Source organism: Eschrichtius robustus, chromosome 3, assembly GCF_028021215.1.
Source record: "Eschrichtius robustus isolate mEscRob2 chromosome 3, mEscRob2.pri, whole genome shotgun sequence".
Lineage (NCBI taxonomy): Eukaryota > Metazoa > Chordata > Mammalia > Artiodactyla > Eschrichtiidae > Eschrichtius > Eschrichtius robustus.
The window spans coordinates 68,018,578-68,035,105 of NC_090826.1; the positions used below are offsets into that span (position 1 = coordinate 68,018,578).

Here is a 16,528-nt window from a genome sequence, read left to right on the forward strand (position 1 = left end):
ACACAATCCAGTTTAAAACACTTCTGACACTCCAAAAACTCCCCTATGCCAGTTTACAATCAATCACTTCCTCTCAGCCCCAGGAAACCACTGACCTACTTTGTGTTTGTTTTTTTTTTTTAATTAATTTATTTATTTGGTTGCACTGGGTCTTCGTTGTGGCTCAAGGGCTCCTTAGTTGCAGCTCGCAGGCTCCTTAGTTGTGGCAGGCGAACTCTTAGCTCCGGCATGCATGTGGGATCTAGTTCCCTGACCAGGGATCAAACCTGGGCCCCCTGCATTGGGAGCACAGAGTCTTATCCAATGTGCCACCAGGGAAGTCCTTATCTTTTTTTTAGATATTTCATATAAGTGGAATTAGACATTACATAGTCGTTTTTGTCTTGTTCCTTTCACTTGGCATAATGTTCCTAAGATTCATCATATTGCTGCATGCAGCAGTAGTTCTACCTTTTTTATGCTTAGTAGTATACCACAGCTTTTTTATCCATTTGCCACCTGACAGACATATCAATTTCCAGTTTGGGGCAATAATGAGCAATTCTGCTCATGAACATTTGTGTACAGGTTTTTGCAGACATAAGTGTTCATTCTCTGGAGTAAATACCTAGGAGTGAGATTGCTGAGTCATGTGCTAAGTGTTTGTTTAACCTATAAGAAATTGTCAAACTGGTTGTCATCTGGCATGTGACACCACATGCCCACCAACAGTGTTTATATGAGAATTCTAGTTGCTCTACATTTTTGTCAGAACTTGATATTGTCCACTTCTTTATTTTAGCCATTCTAAGAAGTGTGTAATGGTATCTCACTGTGGCTTTAATTTGCATTTTACTGATGACTACTGAGAGTGTGTACCTTTTCATGTGCTTATCACTCACATCTTAAGGATAATGTGTATTAAAATATTTTCTTATTTTTAAATTGGAATATCTATCTTCTTGAGTTGTACAAATTCTTTATATTATATAATCTGGATATATACAAGCCCCTTGATGATAAATGATTTACAAATGCTTAGAACTGGATTTGGGCCTACCTTCCTAACCTACAATGTTTCTTCCAGTATCACCATTGTTGGTCTTACTGAATGTCTCATTTCCTGAGATGATATCCCGTATCACCTCTGATTATGTAACAAATTTTACACAAAATAAATGAAGCAATAGGCTCACATCCATAGAATTCACTGACTTTACCATATGGCATCACCTAAAAGTTGCTGGCCTACTGAATACTGTTTTTGTGCCTGGGTGGCAAAACACTGTGGGGTTGGTACTATCCTATAGGATGGAGTATATGCCCCAGACTAGAAACAACCCTATGGTGCTGTTTTTCCCACAACCAGAAAGCATGAGGGTAGGTACCAGGTAAAGGAAGTAGGAGAGTTTATCTATTACTACCTACTGACACAAAAGCTTTTTTGCTTCTAGTTATCACAACTTTGGCCTCTACTAGTTTAGAGGTATTAGGTTCCAAAGGGACACAACAATGATTTCACTGGACTGGAAGATGAGACACTCCTCTGGCCATTTTGGGTTCCTCATGTCACTGAACCAAGAGGCAAAGGGGGTAAGGCTATATGAAAAGTAGAATAAAATGACTACTACACAACAGAAACAGGGAGAACTATGTCTGAAAATCAGGTTATACCCACTGTATTAGTTTCAGAGGGGGGCTATAGCAAATCACCACAAACTTGGTGGCTGAAACCAGATTATTTTTTCTCTCAAAGTTCTGAAGGTCAAAAGTCCAAACCAAGGTGTAGGCATGACCGTGCTTCTTGTGGAGAAGAAGGGGAGATTTAGGGGAGATTCGGTTCCTTGCCTCTTCAACCTTCTGCTTTGTGAGTGTATATTCCAATCTCTGTCTTCTGTCTTCATATGGCTTTCACCTCTTCTCTCTGTGTATCTCTCCTCTGTGCATCTCTTTATAAGGGCACTTATCATTAGACTTAGGGTCCATGCAGATAATCCAGGTTGATCTTGTCTCAAGATCCTTAATTATATATAAAAAGACCCTTTTCATAAATAAAGTCAATTCACAGGGATTAGGACACGGAAACACCTTTTTTGGGGACCAGCATTCAATCCACTATAAGCACCATTCAGTATTTCCATATCCACAGATTAAAAGCTCATGAACTAGAGAAATCTAACACAGGCAAGACTACAAAGAGCTCAGACTCTTCAGGAACGAAGGTCTGGGTTACTTTATCAGGTAACTAACCAGCTGAAGTGCTGGCTGAGAAAACAGAGAATATGGAATGGGTAGTTATAAGCTGTAGACACATATTTCTTCCTTCCCCCATGCACTGGGTTGGCCAAAAAGTTCATTCGGTTTTAAGTAGAACTAAAAGACACCTTTTTCATTTTCACGAGAATTTTATTGAACAATGTATTCACTAACCCAACGAACTTTTTGGCCAACCCAATACATATTTGTAAATATTTCTAAATTTGTGAAAAATTACCAATTTATTTTTCCTTTCTTTCATTCCTCTATTTCATATAAGGTATGTTGTTGATGGTTAATCTTATGGTTTATTCTTTAGATTGCAGAATATAAAAGGGAGATTATGACTAAACTGACTGAACTAAATATGAATGATCATCATCCAGAAATGGATATACTGACTGATGGGACCAGAAATGGATATACTGACTGATGGGACTTCAGGTTTCCCAAGTTTAGGGAAAGGATAAATGCTGCATCTATTGGTACATGAGCTAGCTGCATCATGTTAGGCAGAAACATGATACTACTGCTACTGTTGTTGCTGCTGTATGAATGCATATGACAAGGGGGGCAAACTATATTGTATTTATTATCTGTTAATGCATCATTTCCATTCATTCTTACTCTCTCTTCTATGAAAAGAGAAGACTTCACTTTCCAGGATCGCTTGCCAGTAGTGCTCCAGATCAGCCGCTGCCAATGATATATGCAATATACGGAAGGCACAAGAGAAAGAGAAACTTCCCCCACGTCCTCTGGTGGCAGCTGTGGCAGGACTGAGGCCTCCACAGATGGCACAAGTAGCGTTTTGCCACCACTTCCAAGCATCTTCCCAAGAATCCCTCACTCGGTGCCATAGGCAGCTAACGTCTTTAACAGCAGCATCCTCGGGATAACCCACCAGGGTCCTGAGATTAGCGGCTTATCAAGTCTATCAAGTTTCTGAGCATTCTCCTGAGACTTGCCAGTGGTAAGCAACATAGGTAATTTCCAGAAGCTTTGTGCAATTGAAAAATTCTTTTTAGCTTTGAAACAATCTCAAACTTACAGGAAAACTCCAGTACAATACAAAGAAATTTTCTTTTCCTAGACCATTTCAGAGTAAGTTGCTAAACACACAAGGACTTTTTCCTACACGTTTAACACAAATGATAAAAATGTGGAAATTAACATCGATATAATACTAGCACCTAATCCTCAGACTCCATCAAGTTTTTCTAATTGATCCAATAATGTTTATAGCCAGAAGATCCAGTTCAGAATCACTTGTTGGGACTTCCCTAGCGATCCAGTGGTTGAGACACCACGCTTCCATTGCAGGGGGTGCGGATTCGATCCCTGGTCAGGGAACTAGGATGCCACATGCCGCTCGGACGAAAAAAAAAAAAACAAACAAAAAACAAAAACAAGCAAGAATCACTTGTTGCACGTAACTTCATATTTCCTTTAAGGTGGCACAGTTCCTCAGTCTTGACTTTCACGATCTTGACAATTTTGAAGATTACAAGCCAGTTGTTTTATAAAATGTCCCCCAATTTGGGTCTGCCTGGCTTTCCTCATTTGATACTCAGGTTATGCACTGTCTACCAAACAAGTGATGATGTGTTCTTCTCATTGTATCCTATCCTAGCACATGATTTTGATATGTTCCACTGCTACTGATGTTCACTTAAATGACTTCATTGAGTTGGTGCCAGACTCTTCTTGCTTAGTCTTTTCTCTTCGAAATTAATATGTATTTTGTGGGGAATAAGCTGGAACTATGTTAATATTCCATTCCACATCAGTCTTTCAATTTATTCACTTATTTATTTATAACGGTATGAACACAATATCTCCTATTTTGTTTAATGCATTATAATACCATTATAATTTATTTTGAAGCATAAATTGTCCCAAATTTGGCAAGTAAAAGTCTCTTCAAGCTGGCTTCTATGTACTTTTGACATTTCCCCATGATTCTTCAAAAACTTCTTTAATTTCTGGAACAGTAAGAAATTCCAAGCTCATCTTGTAATTCCCCTGTCCTGGCCCTGAAAGCAGCCATTTCTCCAAGGAGGGCTGGTTCCTTTTACTGGAGAAAGATGTTTAGGAGCCAAGATCCGAAGAGAGCTAGGTAGGCTCAATCCTCCTGGAGTTATTACTGCTTCCAGGCCTTTGCAGTGCCAGAGTTAGGAAATTAACTTAGGTGCATCATTTATTTCTATATATGTGTACACATACACACATTTATACCTCTATATGTATATATGTATCTATCACAGTGAGTTCACAAAGATGCCTACAATTTTAATCCAATAACAAAGAGTCCATTTTAGTTTCCTCTCTTTTGATATCTGTAACTCCCTTATCTGACAATAAGAAATCTGGCTCTCATTACACTCATATTATCTGATCAATCCTACACATGGAATCAATCCCTCAATTTTACCACCACCACTAAGCTGTGCCGCCTCACACACCAATCTCCAGCCAACACGGGCATCCACTGTTACGTTGCCTGGGCTCCAACATCCTTGACCAGGCCCACACCACTACAGAGAAGCTTTCTTTACCTTGTCTGGGCTCTGAGACCCCACTCTGAGCCGCTGTCCCCACTCCTACCTCCAGTATGGCAGCCTTCCAGATTTCCTGAAAGTCAGCTATGGTCTTCTTGATCTTCACTGCCCAGTCTTTTTAGTAGTTATTTAAGTCTTTCATTGCCTGTATTCCTATTCTACTCAAAAGACTTAGAATGGCTTCTGTTGATCAAACCCTAATGTATGGGACTTCCCTGGTGGTCCAGTGGTTAAGACGCCATGCTCCCAATGCAGTGGGGCCAGGTTCAATCCCTGGTCAGGGAACTAGATTCCACATGCATGCCGCAACTAAGAGCTTGTATGCCGCAGCTAAAGATCCTGCACGTGGCAATGAAGGTCCTGTGTGCCGCAACTCAGATCTGGCGCAGCCAAATAAATAAATAAATATTAAAAAAAAAAACAAACCCTAATGGATATAGTCATTAGCCATTTATTTAAGCATTCGTGGAATGAACTACTTTTAATATTCAACTAAAATTTGCCTCCTTATATTTAGAAAGCAAATGAGGCTCAAGCACAATAAATCAATCCACACCTGTAATACCTTCCTGTGTATGTGAAAATTTCTTTACTTTAGGCAAGGGCACACACACACACAAAAAAAACACCCCTAAATCTATGAAAAGAAGCCTGTGGCCACAACATGGAATGTACTGTTCATCTATAATATCTGCTCAATTAACTTCTCTCCTTCTTTTACTAAAAGAATCTCAATCTTCCCTTATAGAATTATCCCTCCACCTAATATAATTTCAATAGAAATATCAATGAACATGCCTCTCAGGTGACTCAAACTCTAGTAGGATTCTCTACTAGGAATCCGAATAATAAATAAATGGTTGGAGGTGTATTACTGACAGCAGCACTTTGAAGAAACTTACTTCTTGCTACCTGGACAAATGGAACTATACTAGTCTTTGTCCATAAAACCTGGTTATTCAGCTCTTCCTATTGATTCTGTGATCAGACTTTCTGTTGCTTGCAATCAAGAAATGCCTCATAACATACTCACTTTGTGGGAACTAGGTATAAGTATAGAGAGTCCCCCCATACAATATTATATTTCACAAAGGGGTGGAAGTAAAGAGTGCAATCTGAGTAGATGCTTTCAGAAAAACCACTAACTTAAGGAAACTTATAATTTACCATTTCAATAAGGAGATTTCTTGCCAGTGCCAATACATAAAACAAAATTTATTACCAATCCATGAAAACAAAAACCCCCAAAAGAAGAACTTAACTCACTAGAACTATAGTCACCTGACTGGGGTCTCTCACTGTTATGAGCCCATGAGACTTAAAATGTATTACAACTCTTTCATCCAATCATTTCACTAACATCGTTCCTCTAATTGTCAGTTCTTTATCTTTATTCTAGATCATTTTTATAATTTGAAAAGCATCATTTTTTTACCCGAATAAAAATTTCCAATTCAACTTTTCTTCTTTTTTCAATTTTCTCCGCCTCAATCTGGCAAGTGTGACAAATGTACAGATGGTTGACGGCTGGTCCTCCTCCATACCTAATGCATGAAGAATTTAATAAGTATGATAATCTGGAAGTAAGCTGATGTTCTAGGAAATGTGTCCAAGTTTTAGTAAAATGTAAAAACCAAATTATCGTAAGGACCTGATTTTATGTTTTTCAGGGTCGCTGATTTTATCAGTTTATTGACTTACTGATTCATCTGTATTTCAACTTTCCCTTACAGCTACTTTTGTTACAAAATATGTTTGTTGCAACAACATAAAGTAAAAGAAGTGGCTGTCAAAAGTTAGTATACAACATATAAATCTTCAGTTATACACAGCCACAGTTTTAATCAAGTTTTAATTAGAAGGAGGCTTCCCCTGGCCACTAAGTAAGAATTCATAGAATGAATTATTGTCCATATTTAAGAAAAAATATTTAAGAAAAATATCACGGCATACTTTTAGAGATACAGATCATCAGAACATAAAACTTAGAATTAATTATCTAGACTAGGGCCACACTAGCCACAAAAGTCTCTCTACTCACACTTCAGAGTGAATAAATGAAGGAAGAAGGGAATATTCCACATAAGCAACATACAGCACAGGGAGCATATACAAAATAATCCAATCTCCTTTTAACAAATTTCACAAACTGATTTCCACAATACCATATTGTCTGATTTTAAAAAAACAAACCTGCTATATAGGTTATCCCAAATGTTCTGAGGCAGCATCAATACCAGGTCTTCAATATAACTAGCTTTTCGTGGAGGAACACCTAAAAAAGTTTAAATGGGTCTGTCTCATTCTTAAATTCCTTTATATTACTTTTAACTGATTAATCACTGGCATTTTTTCCAATCATTATTCTTAAAAGCTCTCCCCAAAGGGTTAAAAATTAAGTATAAGAATATGTTCCTAAAGATGAACATATTTCTTGAAATAGAGAAAAGTAAGATAACCAAGATGTTCAAGTACTTAACTTAGATAAATCTTTACTAAGCCTTGACTGTGTATTGGGGCAAGCCAGAGATAAATCAGAGACAATCTTTCCTTCATGGAGCTTATGAGCTAGCAGTAGAAATGAAGAATTTATATGAATAACCATAATAAAAGGCAGGCACAGATAAATGCCATAAAAGGATTATAGGGAGATTCGGAACCGGAAGAGACTTAAGTTAGTAGCTCAAGTAGGGAAATAATAAGAGAAAAATCCACATACAGAAATATTTTCAAGGTTTAGATTTCTAAATCCAATACGGGACATTTCTACTATCTCTTGTGGTTTCACTGCAAAAATAATTAATTAATGAGAATATCGAGTCTTCAACCATGAAATTTAATTAAGGTGTCACACTAAGGTTGTCATGGGAACAAGCACTAACACAGTCAGTCACAAAGGCATAAATTACATTTAGCAAATAACTGCATGAGGTTTTTTTGTTAAACTCCGAGTACATTTTCATAGTTAGGAAAAGAGCCAGCTATTCATTTAGACAAAAGGGATAAGAGCCACGGATACAGTTGGAGCTGCATGTCTCTCAGCTGAGAAAAATGATGGGCAATAGAAGTGTTCACTGCACCATAATTACCTGTTTATGCATCTGTCTTTACTATGAAATTAAAGCTATGCAAATAGAAATAGTGTTTCTGGTATTTTCAGGCTCTAGCACAGAGTTTGGAACAGGTACTCAGTAAATATCTGTTCTATGAAAAGGCTACAGATTGCCTATAATTAGAAGAAAAAGCTAATTTCTGAAACCATAGCAAATTAAACCCATTTAAGTTGGAATGTAGATGGGGAAATGGAAAATAAATGGAAGAGGAAAATTCTTGGCTCTTTCCCTATTTGTAAATTATTTAACAGCAAATCCCTACCACTACTTTCCATTACAGAGTTTCTTACCTCCATGAATACAGAGAAAATCATTATTTGAAATAGGGCCAGGTTCAGCAAAGGTCTTAAATTTATTTAGCCACTGTCGAGAAATATAAAACTGAAGGAGACTTGGTTCCATTATGTTCAACAAATTTGATATCCTCCGCCTCTCTTTTTGTGCTTCTTCACTGCTCTTCCTATCAAGGGACAGTGATTCATTAAATTTAATATGCATTTTACTCCATTAGATTAGTAAGTGGATTTTTCCGCTCACTTATTAGACTTAGCACACACATTAACAGTCATCCCTCTATATCCATGGGGGATTGGTTCCAGGACCCCTGCAAATACCAAAATCTGTGGATGCTTAAGTCCCTTATATAAAATGGTGTAGCATTTGCATATAACCTATGCACAGCCTCTCATATACTTTAAATCATCTCTAGATTACTTATAATACCTAAAAAATGTAAATGCTATGCAAACACTGGTAAATACAGCATAAGTGGTATGTAGATAGTTACTGGTGTGCAATTTTAAGTTTTGCTTTTTGGAACTTTCTGGAATCTTCTTCCCCCCAATATTTTCAATATGCCATTGGTTGAATCCTCAGACGTGGAACCCATGGATATGGAGGGTGGACTGTACTGTGACTCTTGTTAGGTCTTGAAAATTATTCATGAGAAATATACTTTGTTCCACCCTGCCCCCACTACATTACACACTCTAGGGGTAATACTATATCTTAACTACTAGTATCCACGTAACTATTGCTATAGAACAGACATTCAAATGATTGTTAATAAGATCTAAACAGTTAATCTGCTTTCCTGTTTTAGTTGTTATTACAATCTTTTAGAAGATACTAAAAGGTACCAAGGATTTATTTTTATATTAATACCTCCTTTTTTTTTTTTTTAATTTTTATTTTGGCCATGCCACGTGGCATGCAGAACTTCCCCGACCAGTGATTGAACCCATGCCCCCTGCGTTGGAAGCGTGGAGTCTTAACCACTGGACCACCAAGGAAGTCCAATACCTCCTTTATTAGCTATGTTAGGAGAAAATTTGGTTCTTAATTCCTACTGTCAGTGCCTAATTTTTAAAATTAAAACCAGTCTTTCTAAAACAAAATATATTCCTTTGCCCTTCAACTAAATGACTTAACATTCTCTTAACAAAAGATCGTTCTGCATGCAACCTTTCACTTTTACTCACATAATGAAATGAGAGCAAAACAATTTCTAATCTTTACTCAGCAATCCACTTTGAAAGTCTTAGAAGTCACTGTTAACCTCAACATGAGATGTTCTGTCATATCTGTCAAAACAGCCTATCCAGGAGAGCTATTTCCTCACCTGTAGAAGAGAACATAAGCTTCTGCATTTTGTACAGTAGATTCTGAAACTTCAGTGACACTTTGGTCGTCAAATTCATACCAGAGATTATTTAAATTGTTTCGGCAGTAGGCAATATAGTGTCCACCTGAATTTAAGCAGAAAAAATTTAAATAATTTCAGTAATAAAAAGATATAGCAAGAACTATCTTCATATTTTTTTCCAGTAGGTACCCTTACCACCACCACTTGAGGAAATGAAAATCAGGACAGAGAACGTAATCTTAAAAACCCAGTGTAAAGATAATCATGTTAAAGTCCTTATTATTTAGCTTTACATAAAAACATAATTTCCAGTATTTTGAACTTCAGAGTAAAATTATTCACTTTCCTAAAATTTCTGACATGTGTTTAATAACCAAAATAAAATAATTAATAAAAATCTACTTTTATACTTTTTTCTTTTGTTCAATCAGGTCTTGTTTAAGAGATCAATTCAGATGTTTCTTTTTTTTTAAATCTAAAAACGTATGTCAAACTTGGGTACTTACTACTTGCAGTTCCATGGTGACAAATGACTGACAGAAGATCATAGGTAATAATTTGAGCTGGACTATCTTTAGCAAGAAATGGCTGAAGATCCAGGCCTTCCAGTGGAAATGAAACATGGGTACTGATTTTGGTGGAAAACATCAGTTCATGTCTGAATCTTTTAAGATGGATGCACAAAATCTTTTTAAAGGAGAAACGTAGGATTATTTAAAATTCTACTGTTTCATATGCTACATAAGAGTCTACTAAATATACATATTGTCAAGATTAAACATTATCCTGCAATTCTGATAACCTGATTCCAGAGATGTTAAAATGTGGAAATGATGAAACATGGTACTTCCTAAGTTCATAGCTACTGGCTTCTCCAATTTTACACTTTATACCTGCAAGACCCTACAGTATCTGATTAAACTGTGTTCAACATAGTTTTACTGCTAAAGGCACTTATTTGGTATGCAACTCAGTATTTTAAAAATGGATAATCTTAATAGGGTATACACAGCCACTGGTCAATAGAACCATTCCATTCTTCAACCAAAGCTAAAGAATTTACTACCCTGTGTTATATTAATGCCTTACCTATCACATAAAATAAATTAAATTGTGATAAAGCCCATACCTCAGGAAACTTTTGTACTTTACAAAACTTTACTCCATTCCTCAATCTAAGGGGTGAAAAGAGAAAACCAATTTTAATAAACCTGTTTCCCATACAAATCTACAAAACCTTTAGTATTTTCAAATATACAGCAAAATCTTTTAGAAAATGCAGAAATAAAGGTATCAGACTAAAAATGCTTACTACTGAATTATACGCTACCAATTAAAAAAATACTAATAAAACACTGGAACCCCTTATTGTAAAAAAAATTATTTAAATTAAGACATCAGTGATAAAAAATTAGAGTTGTATAATTCTTTGATGAAAATCTTCTACTATCTATGGCCTGGCTATGCCTTTATAACATTCAGATAGGATGTAAAACTGGGTAAAATAAAATCCCAATTTTATAGAATTGGTTGGTCAGGTCAATATATTACAACCTTTATTCCTAAATGTGAAAACAAATAACTTAAAATAGAGTGGTTATTATTAATAATCAAAAGAAAATTTTTTTTGGCCATACCAAGCGGCTTGTAGGCTCTTAGTTCCCCAACCAGCGATCGAACCCGGGCCCTCGGCAGTGAAAGCGTGGAGTCCTAACCACTGGACTGCCAGGGAATTCCCAATAATCAATATTAATTTATATTTGACAGATCTCTACTTTGGATTCTGGGGTAGATGCAAGTTCTTTTCCATCTTCACTATTATCTTTTTCCTAGTTGGCACTGTTTTTCCAAGAAAGATTCCCCCTCTGGGCCAACTCCGTCTTCAGGTATAAGCTGTGGCTTCAAGGAAAAACTGATAATAAATACTTTCCAATTCACTAGAGGTGTATTTTTTTTCTAGAAAGTACAAGGCAGCTTTTCTTCCTTATTGACCTAACAGTATACTATTCCTTTTTGTGATGAAGAAGACCAACAGCTGCAGATCAACATTTCCCTGGGTTTTTGACAAAAGCCAGAAGTTTGTATTATGAAGACTCTATTAATAGATCTTATTCGTAGGCCATTATTTTTCTATCAGAGAGATTCAGAAAAATTTTCCAGTTCACTCTACCTCAGACATATTTGCTTTCAATTCTCCATTTACTTTTCTTTTCTAACTCATCAACAAGAAGCCTTAAAAGCCTAAACTTATTACAAGATAGAAAAAGGCAGCTAGTAGTAGATATAAAGAAATAAAATCATACTTTTCTTAACTGTCTTTTTTATTCAGCCCTCATACAGCAGGTAACATTAGAGATGGTATAACCTTTGTGAATTTTACACAAACTTGAAACTATGTACCTTTATAGTCACTTTCACTTCCTAAATCTAGCCTGTTAAGGTGGTAAACCAGAAAAGAATATTGCGTTATTTATGATGACAGAATTAACCTATGTAATAAAAATGTATGTTATACATCCTAGTATATATTTACAACATATTTGGAAAATGTTTTATGCAAAATTACATACTTATTTTATATCTTAAAATACACTGTCACATCTTAGCTAAGCCTATTAAATTTGTTAAATTTTTAACCTCAGATTTGTTTTACAGAACAACCAGTCATTTTTCACTAGGACAAAGCTTACTGGCCTTTATATTTTTCTAAATAAAACGGAAAATTAACCCCACATGCCCAATTCAAATTACCAAGAAAAATACCATTTAAAATACAAAACATGCAATTGAAAGCACTGCCAATGACACTTACTTTTTGCATTTTTCACAACTGTACATATTGTCACCTGAAAACAGAACAGATCTGGTCATTCCTCTCAAACTAAAAGCAAGTTATTTTCTTTTGGTTCTGCAATTCTTTGAGCTTGCGATGCTGAACCCGTAGAACAGTAACACAAGGCTCACATTTTTTAGTCTCTGCTCGAGTCAGCACGTTTACCACGCCTACAACACCCTTTACCTGCTCTTTTTTCAACCTTGAAGGCGTATCTCAAATAACATCCTGTATACTTATTCACTCAACAAAATTTACTGACTGCTTGTTATATGTCCAAGCAAGGTGCTGGACACACAAAAATAGTGAAGGCTTGGATCTTAAATACTATGGAGAAATTCAGACTAATCCAGATATACAAGTAAGTTTTTTATATTTTGGTTGAATTTTCTCTTTTTTCAATCCCAGAGAAGACTTTAGACACTTCAAATACCGTATTGTCTAGTACTATAGGAATTTGTATCAATTATTTCAGGATATTATTTATAGTGTTTATGTTGTCACGGTAGATACTGGCACTGTGGCAATATGGGCAAGTACTATTTGAGCTGCCTCAAAACTCAGCTTCGGGCTTCCCTGGTGGCGCAGTGGTTAAGAATCCGCCCGCCAATGCAGCGGACACGGGTTCGAGCCCTGGTCCGGGAAGATCCCACATGTCGCAGAGCAACTAAGCCCGTGCACCACAACTACTGAGCCTGCGTGCGCTCTAGAGCCCACGAGCCACAACTACTGAGCGCACGTGCCACAACTACTGAAGCTCGCGCGCCTAGAGCCCATGCTCCGCAACAAGAGAAGACACCACAGTGAGAAGCCCGCACACCGCAACGAAGAGCAGCCCCCGCTCGACGCAAATAGAGAAAGCCCGCGCACAGCAACGAAGACCCAACACAGCCAAAAATAAATTAAAAAAAAAAAACTCAGCTTTTATGAATACGTTCTATATTTAGTCCCACTAGTATTTTAGATCACTCACAACAGTTTAGCCATAGATGAAAACTATTTTGTATTTCTTACCTTTTAGTTCATCTCTGGCGAAGAAGGCAGCAAGACAATCTTGCAAGGTTACTATTGGACCCCAAAACCAGCTAGGGACACATGAGACAACAAACCTGAAACATTATTGATAGAAAAAAGAAAGGAAATGTTCTGCCAGTACAGCAGAAACAGCAGTTTTAACAATCAACTAATACAAAGAAAACACATACATACCTCTTCACATATTCCATGAAAAAAGCTATCCACCCTTGTGGAGCATATGCTTCACCACATGATCCTGCTTTGACTATAGATGTTGGATGACTTGATGAATGCAGCTTAGCAAGGTCTTCCTTGCCAGGAATCGGCAAGGACAGATCTTGAAAGGTCTCGAGGGTTACAGACACCTAAAATTGTTTTGTGTTTTAAGAATGGGATGAAAATAATCCAGCACAAACATCTGAGGATAGATTTTAGACGGCAAAGATCAAAGCAAATTATAATAAGAAAGAACAAAAAAACAAACTGCTTTTTATATAGTAATAACAAAGCTAAAATAGTAATAACGAAAGCAAAATTGCTTTGTACCAAGTGCTGTTCTAAATTTAATCTTCACATAAACCTTATGAGGTAACTACTAACATCCCCATTAGTCAAGGACATTGCAGTAAAGAGAAGTATCTCACACACAGCCACTATAGCCTGAGGTCCAAACTGTTACGCACTACTGCATTTATTTTTGAAAATGACCTCTAGTGATAGTTTTTAAATGTAGCTTAAAAAACAAGATGTGAAACCTAAACAGCTGAAAACATTTCAGGATAATTCCATTTAAATATCTGGTACCAAAATAGCCTACATTAAGATAACCCTATTGAAAACCCTTAGATTTGAATTAATTCTAACACAATAACTGAAAACTTACTTTGGGTTTTTTTTTTTTTTTTTTGAGATAGGTCATTTTACATTCATCTTAACTATATTCATCACTGCACTGAAGTAAAACTGTTCTTAAGAAAACCTCTAGGAAACTCAGGAATTTAGAGGTATTATTAAAAATCTCATGATGATTTTCATTCATGCTCTTGTGTATGAACATGATACTACTTTTATTATCTGAATCCAAACTTAACATGGGAAAATATTTACAAGCCATACAACCAAGTGGAGAAGATATACACATAGCCTTGTGTCTGTGAATAACAACAGTTTCCTACTAATTTCATCAGCCTTGGGAGAATATGCATGTGTTACAAATTCTCGTTGCTGAGCAACGTATCTCCTTTGTATGTGACCAGAGATGAAGAACTAAGTTAATTCTTCCTGCTAAATGCATGCCTGTCCAGTGACAGGTCAAGACCCATCCTTAAATCAGTATGTTACTATTGCTTCCAAAAAACAAGTTCTACTCCTAGAATCAATTTATACTTCTGCAAACACAAGAAATACATGTATAATCATCAACAACAAGGAGAAGAAATTAAACTTTCACACCATTTTGTCAGGTTTTTTTTTTTAAAGAGCATTTGAAAGAAATTTCCTGTGTATTATAATTCTTTCATACTCACCCTATCACAAGTCAGACACTGCACTGAACTAATGATTGTTCCATCAAATATGTCTGAAATAACACTTCGGTATTTCTTGTGCTGTTTTTTTCTCTTTGGAGATGATGCAGACTGAGCTAGGATTGAAAAACAAGTATAGAACTTTTTTTTAGAAATCAAAGTAGTTCCTTTAGCATTTTTTTCTGAAATCTTTTAACAGCAAAATTACTATGCTGAAGAAATCTGTCAAAATACCATTCAAAAGCATTACCTAAAGAAAACACACACACACACAAAAACCTCAAAGAGAAACCATGATGAAATAGAAAGTATTCAGCTTCCCATCTTGACTTCAACCAGAATAGTTTTGCTTTTACTTATTTGTTTTTGCTTCCAAGTAAGGCTTTATTTGAAGAAAGGATTCTATTAAGCTTTGAGAGTTCTTTATATATTCTAGATACAAGTCCTTTGTCAGCTATGCGATTTGCAAATATTTTCTTCCAATCTTATCTTTTCATTCTCTTAATGGTGTCTTTTGCCAAGAAAGATTTTAATTTTTTTCTTTTACAGATCATGCTTTTGATGTCTTTGATGTCTTTAAAGAATTCTAACACAAGGTCATGAAAACTCTTATAAGAGTTTTACAGTTTTACATTTTCTAATACTGGAACTCTCATACATAGCTGGTCGGAAAGCAAAATGATACAGCCACTCCAAAAAACAATTTCATACAACATTAAGCATAAAACTAACATAAAACCAATAACCCCACATCCAGGTGCTTACCCTTAATAAATGAAAATTTATGTTCATACAGAAACCAGTACATAAATGTTTATAGCAACATTATTCATAATTGCCAAAAACTGGAAACAAATTCAAGTATTTGTCAGTGAGTGAATAAACAGCAGTACAGTCACACAATGAAATACTACTCAGTAATAAAAAAGAACTATTCAGACCTGCGATGTGACTGTATCTCAAATTCATTACGCTAAGTGAAAGCAGCCTGTTTCAAAAGACTACATCTGTATGATTCTATTTATATGACATTCTGGAAAAGGAAAAACAATAGGAATAGAGAACAGATTCACAGGGCTGGGGCTTTGGGAGGAGTAGTGGGATGGTCTGGTAGTATAAGGGAATTCTTTGGAGTACTGGAACTGTTCTATATTCTGTTTGTGGTGATGGTAACAATCTATGCACGTGTTGAAACTCAGACCCCTACACCAAAAGAGTGAATTCTGTTGTACGTAAATTTGTGCCACACACACACAAAAATTTTAAATCATGGTTGTGTAAAAGTATGCTGTCAATTTAAAAAGCTTGAATAATATTTCATAATTAACACTTTAAACTATCAAAGCAAAGGAACCTGAATAACTGAAACTTCTACCTTTTTTGTGTGTGGGTGCCAATCCTGGCCACAAACTGCCTGATTTCGGAGGGCTTGCTGATAAACGTGGGTTAACACCTTCACTTGATGGGAAGGTCTGTGATGTAGACAGCTCATTCAAATGGACATCAGTAATATATTCTGTAATATTTAAAATTTGTATTATTACCTTAAATAGTAAAATTATTCCACCTGTCAAATAAAGCTTTCTTCATCTGAGATT

The 16,528-nt window shown here is 36.1% G+C and overlaps 1 protein-coding gene across 6 annotated transcripts in view; it reads right to left on the reverse strand.

Moving 5' to 3' along the window:
• Nucleotides 1-16,528, reverse strand: part of USP33 (ubiquitin specific peptidase 33) — an 88,971-nt gene that overhangs the window by 14,248 nt on the left and 58,195 nt on the right. For 4 of the 6 annotated variants that reach the window (XM_068540136.1, XM_068540133.1, XM_068540134.1 and 1 more), the window contains 11 exons: nt 16,306-16,446; nt 14,931-15,046; nt 13,597-13,769; nt 13,402-13,496; nt 12,367-12,400; nt 10,684-10,729; nt 10,061-10,241; nt 9,531-9,657; nt 8,200-8,369; nt 6,990-7,071; nt 6,232-6,340 (listed from right to left, as the gene is read on the reverse strand). In XM_068540136.1, coding sequence (XP_068396237.1) covers nt 6,232-6,340; nt 6,990-7,071; nt 8,200-8,369; nt 9,531-9,657; nt 10,061-10,241; nt 10,684-10,729; nt 12,367-12,400; nt 13,402-13,496; nt 13,597-13,769; nt 14,931-15,046; nt 16,306-16,446 — 1,274 coding nt within the window. The remainder of the gene's footprint in view (nt 1-6,231; nt 6,341-6,989; nt 7,072-8,199; nt 8,370-9,530; nt 9,658-10,060; nt 10,242-10,683; nt 10,730-12,366; nt 12,401-13,401; nt 13,497-13,596; nt 13,770-14,930; nt 15,047-16,305; nt 16,447-16,528) is intronic. The other 2 variants (XM_068540135.1, XM_068540138.1) reach the window with 2 other exon arrangements.